Below are 21,518 nucleotides of genomic sequence, written 5' to 3'. Positions count from 1 at the left end.
CATATTCAGGAGTCATCTGAAATGCTCAGGTTTCTCATTCACGAAAGACATCAACCAGTGATCGTAAAATGGCGTGCTATCAATGGAAGCAAAATGAGGACTAATCTCACGATTACTACTTAATTTAGATTTGGTTCTATTTGATTTGATTTGATATGGTTTGATGTTGTTTGACGCCTATAGTTAAATGGATTGTATTGATTTGGTTGAGACCTAACTTCATGTTTCTAAGTTTGTTTTTTTTTTTTCTGGTGAGATAATTAGTAACCTCTTATGAAAATAATATTAAAGAACACGTGATTCCAGGTGGAATTCAATGTTTATCTGATGAAAACTGGTCTTGAAATGACCGAGATATCCAAAACGGAGCAATCTGAATAAAACATGTGACCAAGCTTTTATTTAGATCGCTTTGTTTTACTTTGTTTTCGATGTTTCAGCCATTCCAAAACCGATTTTCATCTAATAAACTTTGTGTTCCTCTTAGAATAGTATGCTCTGTAGTCTGGACTATTTCATAAGTGGTTTCTCGGTATCTCACAAAAAGTTAAAACCAAATCCTCATCCCCATCGTCTGAAAGTGTCTTTCACATAAGTGAAACGATGAAGCGTTCTTTCCCATTCTCATCATGCTATTGCTTGTCTATTCACTTTCGAAGGAGACCTTTCACAGATAGATCGGCAACCTTTTGAGGGAGTAGAGGATATTAACCCTTACGAAGTACAAGGTGACGGAGGCAACACACACGAGAATCCCGCCTACGAAAGCACTGGACCGGAAAAATCCATGGATTTTACCAATTTTTAATATCTGTAATTGTAGTACGCCTTATCTATGCATAAAAATCTTCGGCAGCAGCACCCAAACTAGACGAATATTATTACGTGTTTAAATCAGAGCGGCATGCTAGCTTAACTGATGCGAGATCGTATACTGCGTCCCGATTCTCGAGCGAGAATAGAACTACTCAGTGAATTTTCTTCATGAACACCTATAGAGGGCGCAGTTTCGTTGACTCAGACCATACCAATAAAGGAAATTAAAAAGTACTGCATGTCGATTTGTGTTTATTCACGATAACCTCAACGTCACTTATTAGGGCAATGAATATCTCAATAAACGTCTCATAATTATTCTCGAATAAGTTTATACATCGAGCTATTTTTCTTCAGGTTACCTGGATACACTCACAAAAAGCCTTCCAACCAAGATTTTATCAGTGACATCATCTGTACTGCCAATGTTATATGATTAACAAAAGACGTTTGAAGGTTCATTTCCCTATAAACTGAGCATAATAAACTTTCATGTTTCCATATTATGATTAACAACAGACGGTATAAGGAAACATGCAAGTTTGTATGCTCCGTCTAGGGGAAGAGAAATTACAACGTCTTTTATCATTCATGTTCTGTGGTAATTATTGAAGCAATGGTTGACAAAATAATATCACTGACAGAATCTTAGTTAAGAAGGGCTTTTTGTGGAGCATTCAAACAATCTGAAGAAGAACTTCAGAAATGTTTTAAAATATATGGCACATATTTACATATGCCTTTTGCCACATAGGCAATGATGAGGGTATTATGAATCAATACAACTCAACAGGCATTTTCACTGCATGCATAGTTCTTTTAATTTGACGATTTAATACTGCTGCATGAGAACTGGGCTGGATATAAAAGAAAATTTTATTACTAATGGTGAAAATAATGACAATACTTATGATATACATGTGAATTACAGTGATCATGATAAGGATCGAAACCCATATGATAGTAATAATGATAAAAGTAATAGAAAATGCACCATTGTTTTCAGCCTAGTTCTATTGTTATGATTATAAGTCTTCATGATAATGAACGAAATTACCAGAACAATTTCCTCGAAAAACCAAGTATGAATTGATGTAGGCTACTTCTTTTCCAGGAGTGACGTCATCATAACGTCGAGACGGTACTTGGCTTTGATGTATGGTAGAGAGTAGCCTTTTGTCAAGGTCCTCTCTCTGTAAGCTGGCCCACTCGGCTGGGCTCTCTTCACTATACAGCGAGAGGCCTTGACAAAAGGCTAGGTAGATAGTAACACCGTTAACATGACCTATGTAGAACAAAAGTACTGTCTATCCATGCCTGGGGTTAAATGTGTACCTATGGTTTTGTCTGTCTCTTAGTTTGATTTTCCTGGTCCAAATTGGAAGGCATAATGAATCTGCAATTATTGACAGCAGCATGTTTCTTTTTTTTCTTCTTCTTTTTTTTTTTTTTACCTTTCAAGGTAATAAGCTTCGATTGCTTCTCTCGCTTTTCCTCCTCTTCTTTGTCTTCAGTCTCTTTCCTTAAAGTGACAAGAGAAGAACAGTATTTTCTAGAGTAGGTTTGAGGTCAAAGCTCTAAAGTGTTCCTTTTATAGGAGAGGTTCCGACACGTGGCATGTGCTTAAAGAACTAACAGCTTCCGTTTCGTTGTGAATCTGTTGCTTCCAACTTTGGAGGCGCTCTTCAAATCATCATGATTCGTGTCTTCAGAGCGAAGTGTGAGTGGAGCAATGTTGCCAAAAGTCATTATAGAATTATGGCCAGTATGTGGTTCATGCGAAGGTGTGGCCTTTGTTTGTTTGTTCCTTGTTTGTTGTTTGTTTGTTTCCCCATCATTCCTGGGTATTAAACTTCTTACTTAATTTTGTTCACATACATACGCTGATTCGGATTCGTTAAGAGTACATACTAAGTAGTAATCTATTGGTTTTGCTATTTTCCCTTCGGTGAACGGAAAAGGAGCGATAAACACGAAACCCCGGTAGCGGGTGATGTTCGTTATTCTGACGCTTCCTTAATCAGAAAAGTAAAGGTTCGTACTTCCGAACATATGTTGTTTTATTCCGAGGGTTCATTAGTTCGAAATTCGTTGCATTCTAAAGTGAGTTTACCAGATATGACACAATACTTAATCATTTAAACTTAGTGTCACAGTTTCATAGCCTTAGCAATATTTTTTATAACGGTATATCTATTAGAATTTCGTAGATTTGTTTAACTATGGCTGGTCCCCCAGTTAGCTTTTATACAAAATTTTAAATGTACCAAGTAATCAAATATTCCAAAACATATTAAGAAAAGAGGAAAAACCTGACAGCTTCTTCAGAAGACCTTCCTGGCTAAACCCGTGTTTGCCTCTTACGACTTAGAATTAAATACTAATACAACATGATAGTTTTACACATCTTCCGCTCTTTGCTTGACAATCGTCAGTGTATGGCGTGGTAGATATCTCAAGTTCGGCTTAACCTTGTTCATTTGGAGTGTATTCCGTATTGTTCTTGTATTCATTCATTTTATGTGGTGTATGTTACAAAAGTTGTGTGTCATGATAACCGCTTGCTGTTAATAATGTATGCTAATCACGGAAGTATCCTGGCTATATGACGCAGTGCATGTTGAGTGTCTTACATTTTATTTGAACACTACCAAAATTGATATTCGTGTTGCACCAGAGAAAATTGATTTGATTGATTTATGCAGCGCTGTTAGATTGAGAAGTAATAAAAGCTTGTACGTAAGAGGTTACAAATCTTGTCCCGTCTTTCTGCTTCATCTTTTTATTGTACCAACTCTAGTATGTATCTTGAAAATCAAACGGTCTCACGATAATTTCCAGCAACATTTATCTCTAGCATTATCTCTAACATTTATTTCTAGCAACATTTATCAAAATGACCGTCCACTCCAGGTACAATTATACTACAATGTATTATGATAAGATACAATTAAACAAACATCTTGCGGTAGAATTTGAATTACAATCAGACAGATGATAAAAGCTGGAGAATTATAAGGCTCCACATAATCTTACTACAGTCATAACAGTGACAATGCACTTCCGTTATAACCAACAAGGTTATAACGACATTTTTGGATACAACAAAGTAAAATTTAGGGCCCAAAACTATTATCTTGATAATTATTTCATATTCATTAATTTTGAAAGAAAGATATTATTCAGAGGGGTGAAGGTTCAGATGCGAGTTTCTTCACTTTGTCTCCCTCTACAAATTTAATTTGTTAGGTGCTTGGGTATTTTGTTCCATGTTCATCGTGTCACTGCCGGCAACCCAGGGACAGCCTGGTGGTAGTGTCGCTGCCCGGAAAGCAGTAGATGACAGGTTCGAGTCCCACCGGTTCCTTTTTTCCGACATGTTTGTTAATTTACACTTCATTAATTTTGTTCGGATATAACGAAATTTCGATTATATGATAAAGAAAACTGCTGGTATGGCGAGGACGGGTTATACGTTCTAACGGGAATCGCCTGTACTATACATTATGATTAAAATGCAACGGCATCATTATAACAACTTTACATATTTTATATGGTTTCGTTGTGTTTTGGTCACTGGTTCGGCAAATGTACACCCCTCCTTCCTCCAGTCATCATTGTGGAGTTAATACAAGTCTATATATAGATATCAAAAGTTCAAGATTTGACGTGAGTTTTTGATTACATGTCAAACAGGAAATCCAGAGAAAAGATATGTACAAGCCAATCGGAAATGTATGTGGTACTGACATCAAAATAATGAGTTACGTCAGTGTGCATAAAGTACAGATGTTTACGATCTAGGACTTGTGTCACTTGACTGCCTGACAGAATATTCTATTCTGATGACAGCTAATGTTATTACGTGTATTGAGGTCAATTTTGATCATAAATTTGACTGTCGAGAGGACTCAAGATCAAAATTTGCGTTCGTTGCTAAGCGAGGATGATGTAAAAGTCGTTCGATAATTCTGAATTCGCTGTTAACCCCGAACCTTGTAACGTTATATTCTTGCAGATCGATGGGTTGATATTTTGGACCATTCTTGCGACATTTTTAGGAATGGGCATTCTCTGTGGTCAGTGCCTTGACCATAATGGTTATTTCGTGATGGTTTTACACAGCTTCCTTTTTCGGTCAGACGTCTGATGTAATCATTAGAGGTACAAGGTCTCCTTGCAGATTTACGTGGATACATTTTGCACCGACTCCACCACCCGCACCCGCAAAACGACAACGGCGACGACGACGACGACGACGAGGGCAACAACAACAACAACAACAACAACATACATACAATACAATACAATACAATACAATACAATACAATACAATACAATACAATTTAGAAAAACAAAGAGCGAATCAATTGACAGGAAAAAGACAAAGAATACGAAACTACATCCATAAGACTAACACAAACAAATAAAAAAAAAAAACAAATTTACACTATCAAACAGTTACTACTAATCTTCTAGTAGGCCTATCACATATCAAATACCAACACCTTCAAATAGCGCATGTCCGTATAATCTCCTAACGTGAACTGCATAATCTATGACAGTGATATAGTACCAGAGTATTATTATATATATTATTATTTTTAAAAATCTGACAATGCAAAGCTATCATTGCCACGTTTTCTTTATCCTGGACAATGATTTAGGCAATTTAAAGTTATCATTTAATTAATCAATTAATTAATCTACCGTTGGATATAAAGCATAATCATTATCACTTAAAAGTGCAGCAAAGCATTAGCAAAAGTGTCCTTAACGACAAATTCGAGGTTTAGAAAAATAAGTTCCAGCCAGAACTGTTAAGAGTAGGAGGCATAGAGAGAGAGAGAGAGAGAGAGAGAGAAGGAGAGATGCTGGGAGAGACAGACAGAGGAAGAAATGGAAAGAGAGATCAGTACAAGGAATGGAGGAGAGAGGAAGGACAGAAGAACAGGACTCCGCCGGCGGAACGTTTTCAAAAGTGGGGGGGGGGGGGGGCACTTCCGGGTTTAGCAAGCAAAAAAAAAAAAAAAAAAAAAAAGGCCTTCAGCGCAACTTCTGGTGCCACTTCCGGGTTTCTTCAGCTATCAAGAAGAAAAAAAAAGGTCTTTAGCGCAAAAACATAACCTTACCGCTCTCATGCTTCAACTTTTCCATCTATTTCTTTCTATTGCCATTTACGCTTTTCCGGGGTAAAAAAAAAAAAAAAAAAGTGTGTGGGGGGGGGGGGGGGCAAAGTGGTGACACCTTATGTATTCCTTTGTATGGTGCAAAAATGGTGCGAGCCCCCCCCCCCCCCCCCCCCATTCCGCCGGCCATGCAGGAGGACCATGAACATGCACACTGAGTTCTCTGGCAGGTGGGTATTTTAAGTTTAGCATCGCTGTTCCAAAAGACCTTATGTATTACATTTCATTCGTCTATTACCAGCGTGGCACCGGAGTAGAGGGACGATTTGGGGCTTTGCTTGTTTTGACCAAAGGGGGTCTTTGTTCATCCCTTTCCGAAGATTCTGTGACGGGCGATGTCCTCTTCATAAGGAACATATTCATTTGAGAGCAACTCTTCAATTTCAGTAACTTGGTCTTAAAATGATATCTCCGAAAGCGATATCTCACACGAAGGTATTGTAAATGTGAGTTTCTTTTAGCCACACATCACCGTAACACTGATAGCAGCAAGCAGACTCTCACAAACAGATTAGCAAATGATAGATAAAAGAGATATAAAACTGAGTCCCATTTTATCAAACGAGAGTTATCATTGATTTCCGCGACTTATAATGGATAATTTATACATTTTGATAAAACTTTCACAGATTATGCAGTATTAAATGTGAGGACCCCTCTCCTTCCGTCTGGCTTTGAGAGTGTGGGCGAAGAAGCAAAAGAGGGCGCTAGAACTATTTGCAACTTGCAACTGAGTGGCTGCTAGTGCTCTTACCGTGTGTGGATGTAGCAGTGCAGTGCAATACGAGTTCACTGTAAAATACTACCCAGTACACCATACACTTGAGTGTACACCGCGCGTATATAGATCTATGCCCGGTACTCTCAGTATACATCACACAGATCGAGGCTGCTGTCCACTCTTTGGTAGCTCTGTGCGTCCATTGTACCTGTATCTTTTCGCCAATATTTCGTCAGTTGAGCAACTGTGTTGGCTGTCATCCTTTAAAAATGAGTGAACTGCGTCAGAGAGAAGGTGATCAGGTCCAAAAGGCCGAAAATTCGACTCAGGCAGCGGAGAAAGTTGAAGAGAAACCAGCCAAAACCGACGGTGAAGAGGAGGTACGTACGGACTCGTATTCCAGGTTTCAGTGACGCTATGCCTATGGCGGAGTAGGCGGGGATACTTGTCCATGGCTGCCGCCACAGCACAGGCAGTTAAGCAACGAGAACTGCATCAGTAAATTTACTTCCTCGCTTGCATTTGCAGCCATCCTAAGTAGAGCCCTAACGTGTTAGTGAATTATTATAGTAGTGCACAATTCAAGGAGCAAAATAGAAGTCAGGTGTTGTGTGTATGGAGATGGAATTGAGCTAGAATCTTGATCAATTAGCCTGGTCCTGAGTAGACAGAAAGATCTGTCTGTCCGGAGGACTCTTTTATATTTTGCCATTAACGCTGTCCTCCGTATACGGAGGGGATCCGTGAAGCCAGACGTAGTCTCCGCGGAACATTCCCCGACGGACAGATACAGACCGATCTTTCGGTCAAGGTCCTGAGACGAGAATGTGTGTTGAAAGACTTCCTTATGCTCCCCCCCCCCCCCCATTTATTTTGCCAGCTGAATACCAGGTATTGCCTCTACTGAGATGTCTTACCATTTGCACTGGCTCTACCATGTGATGTTAAATTACAAAAATGAGATTATTCCACAAAGACTGTTTCTGACCTTTGTGAGTGATAAAAGAAGAATAGAAACTCTACATTTTAATTCTTTTTATTTTTTTTTTTATGGGGATCTGGTCATCCGGTATTGCTGTATAACTACAGCGTATACATAGCCCTGTCGCGCATGAAGACACCGTGCAGAGCATACAGTCTGGTCGGGCTAGTCGTCCGGTCATCTTACTGCTTGTCTCTGTTTTGTAGCTGAGTGTTAGTATTTACAAAATTAGATACTAACCGTTAGAAAAGACTGAGAGCGCAGACCTCCGCCAAGCAGCTCATTTCCACCACTGATCTTATTCTTCCATAAAGATCAGTGATTTCCACTCATAGTACGTTTACATGCATGCTGAAAATTGCCCAATTTCCCAGTATAGAAGCCTTTTGCTTTGTCATCAGCTTCTGGCTGCGTGGTGCCTCACCCGATCAGAGCACGTCCTTTATTGCATGTATGCAAACCTTAAATACATGCAGCTTGAATGCCTACAATTCATTGACCCTATCTGCCCAAAGACAAAAAAAAATCATTCAAAAATTCATCAAAATTCTTGGATCACTACCAAAATTTAATCATTTGTTCCTTGTGTCATAATCAAACTTTTCTGTATTAAAGGGAAGGTAAACCCAAAGAGCAATGTGGATTGAGTGAAAGCAGCAACATTAGTAGAACACATCAGTGAAAGTTTGAGAAAAATTGGACAATCGATGCAAAAGTTATGAATTTTTAAAGTTTTGGTGTTGGAACCGCTGGATGAGGAGACTACTAGAGGATATGACGTATGAGTGGACTGCAATACAAAGAAAATATAAAGGATATTCAACAAAAATTCACTTTTCTAGCATTATGAAAGAGCAGTGGACCAACCGCTTTCAGAAAGCAGGGGGAATAATTGCTACCCTTAACATATGCCAATATCAAGCTGATGGAATTTGTAATTTTCATGAAAAATGGATTTTTGTAGTATTTTCTTTATATTTTCTTGATATTGTAGTCCGCTCATACGTCATAACCTCTAGTAGTCTCCTCATCCAGCGGTTCCAACACCAAAACTTCAAAAATTCATAACAATTGCATCGATTGTCCGATTTTCTTCAAACTTTCACTGATGTGTTCTACTAATGTTGCTGCTTTCACTCAATCCACATTGTTCTTGGGGTTTATCTTCCTTTAAAGTTTTGTCCATATCTGTTCACAACTTTTTGAGTTTCACTTTGCACATAGACAAACAAACAAACAGACAACCAACCCCAATAAAACCTTCTTGGCAGAGCTAGGTGCTAACATAAAATTCAATAAGTTAGAAATGTGCCCGTATTCCAAACACAACCCTGTTCCATCCGTGCACTATTGTGACCCGCTGCAACAAAATGATCCTACAGTCGGGAGAGGTCGATTATTTGAAATTTGCACGACAAAATTCCCTAATCTTTCTGCTTTAAATTGATATATAACACATCTTATGAAAATAATCGGGTGCGGAGATATCGATGTTTAACAGAGAGCATGTCGAGACGTATGGGAAATCACTGTTTCGAGAAAAGCGCCCTAAAAGTTTTCCTTGCGACACAATCGCGATCAAGGGGCACGTAGTCAGTTTTCACCTCCGGACAATAGAAGGTAAACCCTAGCAACCCCCGAAATGCTTATTCAAGCACAGCGTCGGCGGTCTCCTCACCGACCAATCAGTGACCAGGATGCCAGGAGAAGCGGCTGGGCATAGCGCACCCCGCCCGCACGCATCAATCGACTTGGAAGTGTGCGAGCTTCACGCTTCGGTTAGCGGCAAGCAGCAAACTGACCAATGAGATCACTCCGGTCGTTGTTAGGGGCGTAGCCTGTCTGTGGCGCTCAATCCAAATTTTCGAACCGGTTTCTGCTTGGTTGAAAGGCCAAAAACATGGCCCAGAAAAACGCTATTTTTTGGTCTTTCCTTTCATCATTTTGCTTCAAAATTTCGACAGATGATAGAAGACATGTCAGACTCCAATAATATGTCAAAATAAGAAAATCGTAAGTTTTGACCAATTATGATGCTCTGACTTCAAACTCGATTTTCATGGCTTCGACCGTGCGCGACATTAGGACCTTTTTGTTGTAGCAGGTCACTATTGTATTTAACCTAAATCTGCCTGAGTGACACGTGTGTCATTAAACTGGTTTTTTAGGAATTCTACAAAAAAATCCAATAGCAACAACCACGAGGAACATCTACAAATTTTACTCGGAAGTCATTTATTTGTAGTTACACCCCCCCCCCCCCATAAGAACACCAACAAACGAACAAACCCATGCTGTAATATTCATTGTTCTGGTAATAACAAGATTACTTGTGTACTAATATACAAATGATGCACAGGATAGAGTGCGTTAGTGGAGATGTAGCACACTCGAGGGTATTTACAATTGTGAAACATGCACGAGGCGAAGCTGAGTGCATGTTGCACTACATTGTAAATACCCGAGAGTGAGCTGCATCTCCACTAACGCCATGAAATAATCTTGTGCATCATTTGTTTTATAAAATGGGTCAAAAACTAACAGCATTTTTCACGTACCTTTATGGATCAAGATGTCCGAAGATGTTCGTCCCAAACATTTACGCATGTCGCACTCGGAAATCCCGCACACATATAAGTACTGTACGTATAAGACACATGTTATGCACACAAGAAAGGCCGGCCGGCAGCCCGAACTAGAAGTTGTTTACAGGATTAACAGCGCGTATAGTAGCGCGCGACGCACTTGTAACAACTAATTGAGTGCGCACTGCTAGTGCAAACATTGTGACGTCGGCCGTGCATGTTAGTGAGAAATTAATACAAGCACACGTGACTCATTTCAGCGCTTCCAATTGGCTACATTCTTGAACCCATTTTATAACATCAACTTTCACCACAGAACTGAGATTTTACTTTAAAGATCTGTACCAAAAGGAAAGGTGGGGAACCAAAAGTAGACATTATCCTCTAGTGGTCGTCAATGTGTTGAAGGAAATGAACATTTGAAATTTAGCGTTTTTATAGTATTCTCCTTTCAAAGATACTTTTTAGGAGAATGATTTCAAATACCTGTTTTCCCAGTGATAAGTTTTTAATGCATGTATGTGTATCATTTGATGCATTACAAATAAATGAACTTTATGCCTTTAGTGCCACATATTCAGAACCAGAGAGCTTGGGAAATCTGGATTACTGCATCATTTTCTTGCAAAATTTGTGTGAATTAGGTTATTACTGTAGTTGAACAAGAGTGTACTTCAAGTACTGCTCCTACCACAATATATAACTACTACCAGGCCTGCTATTACATATTCTTTTACTGCTTCCATCACTTGATCTATCATTATTACCTCCGCCAAGGGAGGAGGTTATGTTTTCGTTACCATTGGTTTGTTTGTTTGTTTGTCCCTGTGCAAAATACACTGTAACTCAAAATGTAGTTAACGGATTTGGATGAAACTTACAAGAAAGGTTGAGAATGACACAAGCACCTGTAACAAATGATTAAATTTTGGTAGTGATCCAGGAATTTTTGGAGAATTTATGAAGGATTTTTGATATTTTGACAGGTAGGGTCAATGAACTTGGGAGTTCAAGCTGAGGTTTTCAAACGCGCACTAAAGTACGTGCTCCAGTTTTTGCAGCTGGGCGAGGCGCGCCGCGCAGCTGAGAGTTTATAACATAGCAAAGGCTGTACTTATGACTGCTTATTCTGATTGATTGATTGATTGAAATGAAATGGTGTATTGATAACAACGTCCATGCAGCCAAAGGCTTAATTGTGACAATTTAATGTTCAGATGACAAAGTGCATCCAAATAGCTTTTAAAAAAAATTCAAGTACACAAAAATATTTATGATGAAACAAAATATAATTGATGAATTACTCTATAAGATACATTTATTGGAATGCTATTATCTTAGAGGGGGATCCTGAGAAGAAGAAGACCCCCCCCCCCCATTCATTCCAGCAAAGTGAAATGGACAGTTTTTTAATTTAAAAAGAAGAAGAAAACTTGTCCATTCAACACTCCAACAAATTTAATCAGCTGTGGCGACCTTTAGCATGCTAAGTGTCAGCTGAAGTTTCACAGTAGGTCTTTGACATTTGATCGTAATATGACTTTCTGCTTTTCAATGCGTGTTCCTCTTTTTTTTTCTTTTTTTTTTTGAAAATGTAAGGTATGAGCACTTCAAATGGCTAGTAACAGAGCCCACTTGGAATCATTTTCACCCATATTGATGGAGAAGACTAAGCTAATTAGAATGACATTTTGGTATTGTCGTTAGCAGGCAGGTACAGTTTCTCTTTCACTTTGAACCTGCACAGATGTGGGTTTGACCGGCTTAAATTTTGATACAGTACCTCCCAGCTCACTCGGCAGGGCTAGCCGTGCAGCTGTTGCTATTGAATTGCCACAGATGCTTCATTGGTTCATTCATGGAGGTCTTTTCTACCTCCATGGTTCATTCAACCGTTGATTAGACCATGGAGGTAGAAAAGACACCTCCATGATGAGACTACCCATCCAGGACAGGTCTCTAGTGTTTATCGTTGCATGTCCTGTAGAGAGTAAAATGTACTGTACAATACATGTACAATACAGTGCTGTTGGTGTAGTCTAGAAGCCTCTTATTGTACTGGTTCACAGAAGTATAACATTCTGCTCAATGGGAATGGGTGTGTGAGAGAGGATCATTATGTGTTCAAGTACGTACACATGTACAAAATATTGCACTGCAGACATGATGAGGTCCCACATGAGTTAAACTGTATAATACAAGTGTATGCCATACAGTGTATACATGTATTTCACCAGTATATCATTTTGCATTTGGCTCTTGAAAGACAATTTCACGAAGAATTGACTTTGGATCAAGAATCAGAATGATGGAAAGAGAAATAAACATTATTCCGTCTCAGGAAAAGGTACACGTGTACTGATTTCCATCCATGCATTCCAAAAATGACAGCTCATTTGAGAAATACATGTAGGAGGCTATGTTTTTGCGAGTTTATTTCATAGTTTTGTTTTAGCAAGTATTGGTCGACTCGCAAAATTGCAAAACAATACGCCACATGAATGTTAAACTCTACAAAATTATTATACCATGTACACATGTATACAGTAGACCTTGTCAAGATGACTCTTCAAATTGTTGTTGATACCGAAATACATTTGAAATGAAAAACAACAAGATTTTGAACACATCATACTATGATGATGAAATCTGTTTTTTGAATTGTGAAACCCAACTGGAAAAGGATGATGCTTTCGTTTAAAGCCAGAGTTAGCAAAGCATGGTTCACAAAACTGCACAGTTTTAGAGCCCCAAACATACACATCAAGTGTAACATGATAGGTTTGATAAGAAGCAGGGAAAATTCAGTGGAAAAGTAAGATAATTTGAATCTTCCATTAACTAAACAGGAAACGAATTTGATGCATTTTGCATCTCACATATAAATGGTATTTTTAGAGTTAAGTATCTGAATCTTTTAATGTGCTCTCCTGCGGATACAGTGAATGTAAATTATGCTTTCAAGCTTTAGAATCAAGCATGTAGAAAGGAGTAGGAAAGAAAAGTCACAAGAGGAATATCACACTCCACTGTGATGGGCATGGTGAGATTTTAGGAAAAGCACATTAGCTAATGCCATACACACATCACCGATAATGGGTTTTAATGGTTGGTACTCTCCTCCCTCATTCATTATCTATCTCTCATACTGGCAGACCTTTTCACAATGTACAATGTGTGTATCTGTGTGCAGATGTGACATTGTGTACTGTAGCTTGATCTATCTATTTATCTCATTTTATGAATTTTTAGCAAAACTTTTAAACTTTTTGACGTTTAAACACATTGTCTGCATATATTGCTCAAATTTTACTTTTATGTGTTCTGCTAATATTTCTACATTCACTAAATCCACATACAAGGTACAGAATTTCAGGTAAATATATCAAGTATGTATTCCACTCAATCATTACACTTTACAAAAAATAGCCTACCGGTATTACTAACTTGAGAATCTTAATCATGCATACAGTGGGTCAGATTTGAGGCCCATGCATGCAGATTACAGTGTAAACATTGCTTGGGTATTCCAACCTTAGGGCATTCTTAATACAGACATAGTGCTATTTATAGCAGTTAACACTGAAATGTTAGAGTTGGTTATTGGTACTGTACCATGTACAATGTATATAAATAGACAGATCAGACAGAGACATCTATCATTTACATTAAAGGTCTACCCAGATGCTATCAAGTATTGTAAAGATTGTGAGGGTATAATGATAAACACTGTTTATTCTTCTTTGTTTGTTTTTTTCTACCCAAATTCCTACACATGTATGATGAGCGCACTGAATATACACCTATAATTTATTGGCTTCTTTCTGTGTACTTTGTATTGCTTGGTTCTCTTGTGGTACATGTGCTTTTATGGTGAATCAGGAAAATATTTAAGTGGAAGAAACTAATGGAAATTCCTTTTATTGTATGAAGACACACTGATTTAATGGATGTACACTATACTCATGCTGTTGCATGTGCTGGGACAATAATTATCATTATTATTTCCATAAATCTCTGTAACTTTCTTAGTGATGAAGATTGAGGTCATTACACTTGTGTATATTGACATGGCAATCTCAGCTGCTCCCTACTGTGTAGTGCTCAGTTGTCAGCCAGTTAATATTGGTCCAGACCATTTCACGGCCAGTATACACTTTACTAGGGTTGTAGCACTTTTCCTTCATTCTAAAAATACCAGCAAACCTTGAAGAGAAGAGAGAGAGGGAATTTTGATTGTGCATCGTAGAGTACAGTACATGTGTAGAAAGCACAATGCATGTTTGACGTACAATACTGGTACATGATATACAATTTCATGTCCAAGCTTCTACATTGTACAATGTACCTAAGGAATTCATCACTGATGTAAACATCTCAATTTCAATTTCAATCTTGATTTTATTTTCACATTTCTCTATGAAAAATACATACATTGTAAGATATACAGTAACTAAGGATATCCGGCTAGGTGCACAATTAAATATTACAAACATAATATAACATGGTGGTCTGTCTGTGAAACTTGTACAAATGTGTAATCTGAAGTATAAATGCTAAAGAAATATGATGGAACCTACTTAAAACCGAACTTACACTTGTAGCTTGTTTAATATTTGATTAATTTGGAATACCAATACTGTTGTCTGTGTACACTGTAGTCTTGATTCAGGTATCATTTTGGAAATAATTTCCTGGAAATGAAGGCAAGATGATTTTACATTCGTACAATATGTACATTATACAATGCATGTACAATATTTGTATACAAAATGTCTGTGTGCATATATAATATGTGTATATATGTGTGCATATGTAGAAATGACTGCTGTTCACAGAATGGAAACCAAGAGTTTCTACATTGTATCAACTATAAACTGTACGAGGTTTGTGATTGTGTACAATGTTTAAAAGCTCTTTACTCAAGTGCTAGCAGTGTACTGTGTATTCACAGACTGTATACAGTAGTACAACATAGGTAATATAAAATTACACATTGTAATGTATCGATGGCAGCTGAGGTATATATCACAGGTTACTGTATAAAGCAAAATACATTGGACCAGGGCTGCCAACACTGGAAACTAGTTGAGAGTGAGACTCCCATAGGCCATCAATTTAGGAGTCAAAATGAGTGAGATCAATAGAAATGCATGCAAATGAAATAACGTTTTAGAGTGAGAAAGGACCAAAATGCGTGTCTCACGCTCAATGCGTGAGAGTTGGCAGCTCTGTTGGACCTTCGTGACATGAAATTTTTACGAAGTAGAGCCGACAGTCTTTTTCGCAGCATGAATTTTTTTTTTGTGTGTGTAAATTTCCACTGGCATTCTTGATTCCTGTAGTTTGTAATAGTGTAGAAGAACTTTCGCAAATCTTGGCTCTTCCAAGATTCATAAGATTAAAATGCAAGCAAACATTTCTGCTTCTCCAGTAATCCACTGCTTCTATACGAGATGACTTCTGTGTATAGTCTATGGGGGTTTCAAAATCCCTTGGGCAGCGCATTCAAAGAGAGCATCTCCTTTGTTTTGCAGTAGTGATATAAACCCTGCACCCTATTAATACATTAGCAAATGTGCCATTCTTGGCATACCCAGCAGTGTGTCAATGTGTTTCCATCAGCAAGACAATCTCAAGTTCAGGCTTCTATGGTTTCTACTGTTGGTATTGTGCATACCTCCTGCTGTATAATAGGGGGGCGGGGCCAGTACACTAGCCTGTCTTGGCTTTGACGTCATGTGATGACATGTGACTCTTTCAAGCAGAATTCCACCCCAAACACTTCATACCACACTAGGCATAAATGCAGTTCAACATATGGGGAGTCTCTAACACCGATAATGATGTTGCATGCATGATCATTTAATTGCTGCACAGTTTAGACATTTCTTAAAGACTGTTTTATCATGATGTTGTGTTATATACAATTGTACTTCAGCATTAGGAATAAATACCGGTAGTCAAATTATAGAGTCATTTTCATTCATTGCCTGAATATGAAAGTGAATGTCGTGAGCTCAAAATCTATTCTTAGATAGTAATGTAATAGTATAAATACAATGTACGATGGTCGATACACTCATGAAGGAAAATGATACAATGTGCAAGTATATTGAGGGTTACAGTGTATGTGCAATGTACTGTAAAACACATGTGTAAAACACATTTTCACGGCATGAAATTTTCGCGAATTGGAGCCGATGGCCTTTCTCGCGGCATGAAATTTTCGTGAGTTGCCTCTAACATTCAATGCCTATAGTGTAGACAAGAACTTACATGTGCATTTTAATTTCGTGAATCTTGGCACTGGCAAAATTCATCAAATCAAAATGCCTGCGAACATTCCTCGTTTACAGTGTCACAAGATATCAAGGATACAGTGTATCTGTATGGTGTAGAATTTCAAAGACATGAAGAACACCCCAGTACATATACAATTGTACAGTTGTGTTGAATACCGTTACTCTGCCTCGTAAACAGAAAGTGTAATGTTATACTTTAAGTACCCAGTCTACTTTATGCTGTGTCCCCTCCCCCCCCCCTTAAAAAAAAAGAGAGGAAAAGATGTAAATTACAATTTTTAGTTAATAGTCTTTTTTGTGAAAAATTCTATCATGAAAGTTGTTATTTTATGTCACATGCTGTTTCCATAACAGTGGGGTTCTACTGGATAGCAAATTATAAATTTCATGTGACACTTTTGTGCAGTACAATCAACAAATTACTACTTTGACAAACTGCCAAGTACATTGTACAGCATGTCTGCCTGCTTGTAATTCAAAGGCACAGTTGTACAAGGTTTTACCCCAACATACATTTTGTACATTGTAATTTCAGTCTTGTACACTGAGGTTCTAGATAGTGTATGCTGCTTTTGTATGAGCCAGCATGCTTAGCCAGCTTGTAGAAAATGAACTGTGCATCATTATGCCCCAGTCTTTGACCAGGGAGGTGGGCTCCCACCTCCCTGCTTTGATGCACCTTGTCCCATCTATGTATAGACTGAAGACAGTCTAAGTAAACCCTTTAAAGTGACCGTTCATTGATAGCAAAGTCAGGATTATGCAAACTGCATGCAGTGCATCACCCTTCTGCTAGTATTACAGCTGAGATTAATGAGATACCAGACACACAGTAGATTGAAGAAAAGATAAAGAGACACTGTAGACTATGTCATCAAGAGATTTACAGTACCTGTAATCATGTGTTCACCTCACCTTGTGCTGTGTGCTGTAAGAGTGATGAGGCACATTTTATGCCCCGCTATTCAGTTGCAGTGAACATGCTTCTATTACAGTGCTTTGGGACCATTTGAACATCCCAATTCATGCCAGCAATATCAATCTTCCCATTACTGAACCCTTTGACATGTTCAAAGTACATTGTAGAAAACCTTCTTTGGAAAATTAATGGGAAGGGTACGGGAAGATAAAACATTGTCAAAATACAAAATGTATGTAATCTATCTTGCGAATGGAAATAAAAGATTAATTGCTTTCATTGCGTCTTGTAAAAGGCACCTGGACAATGTCTCATGCACTGAATAAAATTTCTGAGGTGTATGCATACATTACACATTCAGTTATACTGTAGATGCCAAGTATTTCGCAGGTGTAATACTTCGTGCCCCACAAGCTATAAGACAATTTCACGGATGGTTGAATTCGCGACCAGGAACGCGAATATCGTAGTGCTTGCATGCACTCAGCATAGAAAACTGTTGTGTCGGCATGCATACAATGTGCACATAGTGTAGTAGGCTAGGCATCTCTATGCAGCTGCTGCTCACCCATTGCATGTACAGTGTGCAAAAAATTGTACATTGTACATTGCTGTCATGTATAGTATTCGTGTATAAACTTGAGGGCGATACTTTTAACAGGTTGTTAAATTTTCGAATTTTTTGACACGCAACATTAAAAAAAAAAAATGAAATACATGGTATTCAGCATCGGGAGTACTATGTTGTGTAGTACATGCACATGACACACAAATGGAAAGAGAAATTTGTAATGATCTTACTGCTGCTGTGGAGCCTTTGTAATGAGAAATTTCTAGGAAGTGGTCCTTCTACACTGTATGTGTGCATGTTATCAAATTATATTCTTGGACAGAACTTGGCTGTATTCCAACTTAAACAATGTTTCTATTCTTACATTGTATATGTTCAAGAACGTACTATGCATAATTTTTGCCTTTTGGTCTCCCTGACAACTAGGGTGGTTTAGTCAAGTGTAATGATACCAGCATATTTCTCATGATGTATGTAGGAGTTATGGCTGATATGATGTGACAAGTGTCATGCCATTAACAGTAATAATTCAATTGCAAGTATTTAACATTGCTGGTGCTGATTTAAAACAGGACATAAAGGACAAATATCAAATGTTGGCACTGAAAAGCTATTGCGTCTTACAGTGTAACTGTTATTATAGTAGTACAAATCCATTTTTCATTTTCAACACCATTTGTGATTAACTTCATATCTATATGGACAGGGCTTACAATTAAGGAAAGCATGACATCAAATTTTGAAAAGGAAATCATATACATTAGCTAGTAATGTAAGCTAATTATCTGTTTTTTAATAGATCTAATAAAGCAGTGACAGTTTTGTGACATGGTAATGAAGTGACTGAAACACTTTTTTTCATGTGCTAATTTTGCACTTGGAGGGAAATTTATAACTGACTTTTAAACATTTATACATTTGCATTTATGTCAATGCTGTCCACCTTGTACACTCTTAATTGGGTTAAAGGGTGTGTACAGTTCTGGGAGAGGTGTAGATTTAGCTTTTAACGTTTTGCGAGGTATTCAGAAACCACTGTATGAGATGTCAAAAAGCATGCAATTCTAGAGGGTATCAAAAGTTTATTTGATGAAAATCGGTTTTGAAATGGATGAGATATCCAAAAACAAGGTGAAACAAAGAGATCCTAATAAAGTTGTGGCATGTCACCTTTTATTATTAGCACTTTTTTGGATATCTCAGCCATTTGAAAACCAATTTTCATCAAATAAATGTTGAATCCTTCTTAAAATTACATGCTCTTTCATATTTCATAAGAGGCTTTTCATTATCTCAGTTAGGAATGTTCAAAACAAGAATCTCTACCTCAACCAGTACTGTACAGTTCCTTTAAAATGGATGAAAAGACTTTCATGGGAAAGGATCATGATATTGTTGGGGCAAAGCTCTTACTTTGACTCAGGAGATCTTGAGTGTTACTGTACGAGCTGAAATTTTCGCGTACAGATATTTTCGCGAATTGCTACTAGGAGAACATTTTCACGTGTTGTTAATTTCGCGGTTGCGAGGTCTAACTGTGCTTATCTGTTCGCAAGTTGTTTTTTTTTTCGTGTGTTTTTATTTTCGCGGTTCAAAGGCGATTCGCGAAATTCGCGAAAATAAAACCACCGTGAAAATTTCAGCTCGTACAGTATTCCTACCCCAGAGTGAATACACTTGGACATCAAATGTAAAAGTGTCCCCGTATGCCTCGGGTGTAAAAGGTGTAAAAGAATGTGATGCCATGCTGGGGTAATGAATATTTCACAGCCTAGTCTTGTGGGAGAGTTGAGCCAGTACTGAAGAAGCTAGAATATACCATCAATGGTGAATAAAGCTAGGGTGTCCATTACTGGTACATGTATACATAGTTTTCATTTAAACCATTGCTATTGTAATACATGTATGTGGTAGGATGCTTTGCGATACAACTGAAATACACATGTATGCATCAAATGTGACAACTCAAAAAAAAAAAAAGATTAAATCACTGCTCCCAATGGTAAACAGTACCTTTAAATTGGGAGACAGTTTACAGTACAATGTATCTCATCTATGACATCTGACCATCATCCACAGCTTAGATTTGGGGGAAATTAGCAAGGCTTGGCTGAGGAGTCTGTTTCCCTTGAAAAAAAGAATCTTGCATTGTTTACTAACGCTTGACTGCAGTGTCTGTCAGCCCTGTCTGCCTCAGCAGAGGCTGATGTTTAGCTGTCTGTCGGATGGGACATCTTATTAACATTTATGGCTTCCTTCACACGCTAAGTCTCCCCCGTGCTATGCATGAGGGATAAAGTGTTAATTTGATCCTTGTTAATTAGAATGACTAGCAGAGATGATTATATTCTTTGTCATTCCCCAGAGACATAACCAATGAATGGCTGTTACAATACCTACTAGTCTTTGTCTTTCAAATCATCTCACATCAAATGATGCCCCCTAGTTTCATAAACATGTACAACATTGTACGTGTTGTACATGCACAATTCTCGGTATCGCCATTGCGCAGAAAACTTCTGCGCACGCTGAAGAGCTCTGTCACAGATGCACTGTGGGATTTCTCGGTGCCCTTGTTCACTTCCGGTTGTCTCACGCGAGTCGCAGTTCCCATACGATTCAATGGAGTTATTTGTCTGCATTTCCGTTGTCAGCCCTTTTTTTCTTGGCTGTAATTCAGCATAAAAGAATTGAAAGTGTCTAAGTTTTACTGATTTGCGGTTACTAGAATCATGGTTCACTACTGCAAGGCTTCAATGTGCTGGTCACATGATGGAAAGCGAAGAAATCTTCGACAAAAAATACCTCTGGATAAAGACATAGCGTGACCTGAGTGCATGTGCAGCCAAAACCGGGGCAAGTTTGTCCCATGAGCTATCCCATAATGCATCTAAAACGCTGCTCTGCGCACGGAACCTACGTATTGGCGATACCGAGAATACACACCATAGGTTCTGTTCTTGCTTCAGGATGATTTGTGCAGGAGAAATTCATACAGTCCTGGAATGCTAATGTCTCACTCTAAATGCTTCTTTTTTTATTTGTTGTGTGTTACTCTTTACATGATGACTGTTATCATAGGGAGCATCAATGAAATGAAATGACTAGGACCCAGCTAAATAGTGTCAGGTTATCATGTTCAATTTTAGAAGGATGAAACTGTCAAGTATTGGTAGGCAGAAGAATGAGACATCTTTCTTTTTAATGATTCTCTTCTTTACATCTGAATAACAGATTCTGCAAACTTGAGTTGTGCAGACAAAAAAAAGAGGAAAGAAAGATTGATATATGAAGAAGTAAGCGGGATCATTTTACAATCCATTATCAGATAATTATTATTATTTTTTTGCAGTTGGATCATAACAACACATTAGACATGCCTTGCATTCCATGTTCTTGCTTGTTAAAGGATGTTTGTGTCTCCTTAACA

At 38.1% G+C, this 21,518-nt stretch overlaps 2 protein-coding genes across 2 annotated transcripts in view; both read left to right on the top strand.

Moving 5' to 3' along the window:
• The window catches only part of LOC140228350 (uncharacterized), a 38,775-nt gene extending 37,854 nt beyond the window's left edge, over window positions 1-921 (top strand). The window contains exon 20 of the mRNA XM_072308577.1: window positions 660-921. Coding sequence (XP_072164678.1) covers window positions 660-808 — 149 coding nt within the window. The 3' untranslated portion in view covers window positions 809-921. The remainder of the gene's footprint in view (window positions 1-659) is intronic.
• Window positions 922-6,973: 6,052 nt separating this feature from the next.
• Window positions 6,974-21,518, top strand: part of LOC140228349 (phosphatidate cytidylyltransferase 2-like) — a 30,222-nt gene continuing 15,677 nt past the window's right edge. The window contains exon 1 of the mRNA XM_072308576.1: window positions 6,974-7,106. Within this exon, the coding sequence (XP_072164677.1) occupies window positions 6,996-7,106 (111 nt within the window). The 5' untranslated portion in view covers window positions 6,974-6,995. The remainder of the gene's footprint in view (window positions 7,107-21,518) is intronic.

The sequence above is a fragment of the Diadema setosum genome, chromosome 5 (assembly GCF_964275005.1).
Source record: "Diadema setosum chromosome 5, eeDiaSeto1, whole genome shotgun sequence".
Lineage (NCBI taxonomy): Eukaryota > Metazoa > Echinodermata > Echinoidea > Diadematoida > Diadematidae > Diadema > Diadema setosum.
The sequence above is the reverse complement of the archived record's forward strand: the minus strand, read 5'-3'. Positions and strand labels throughout refer to the sequence as shown.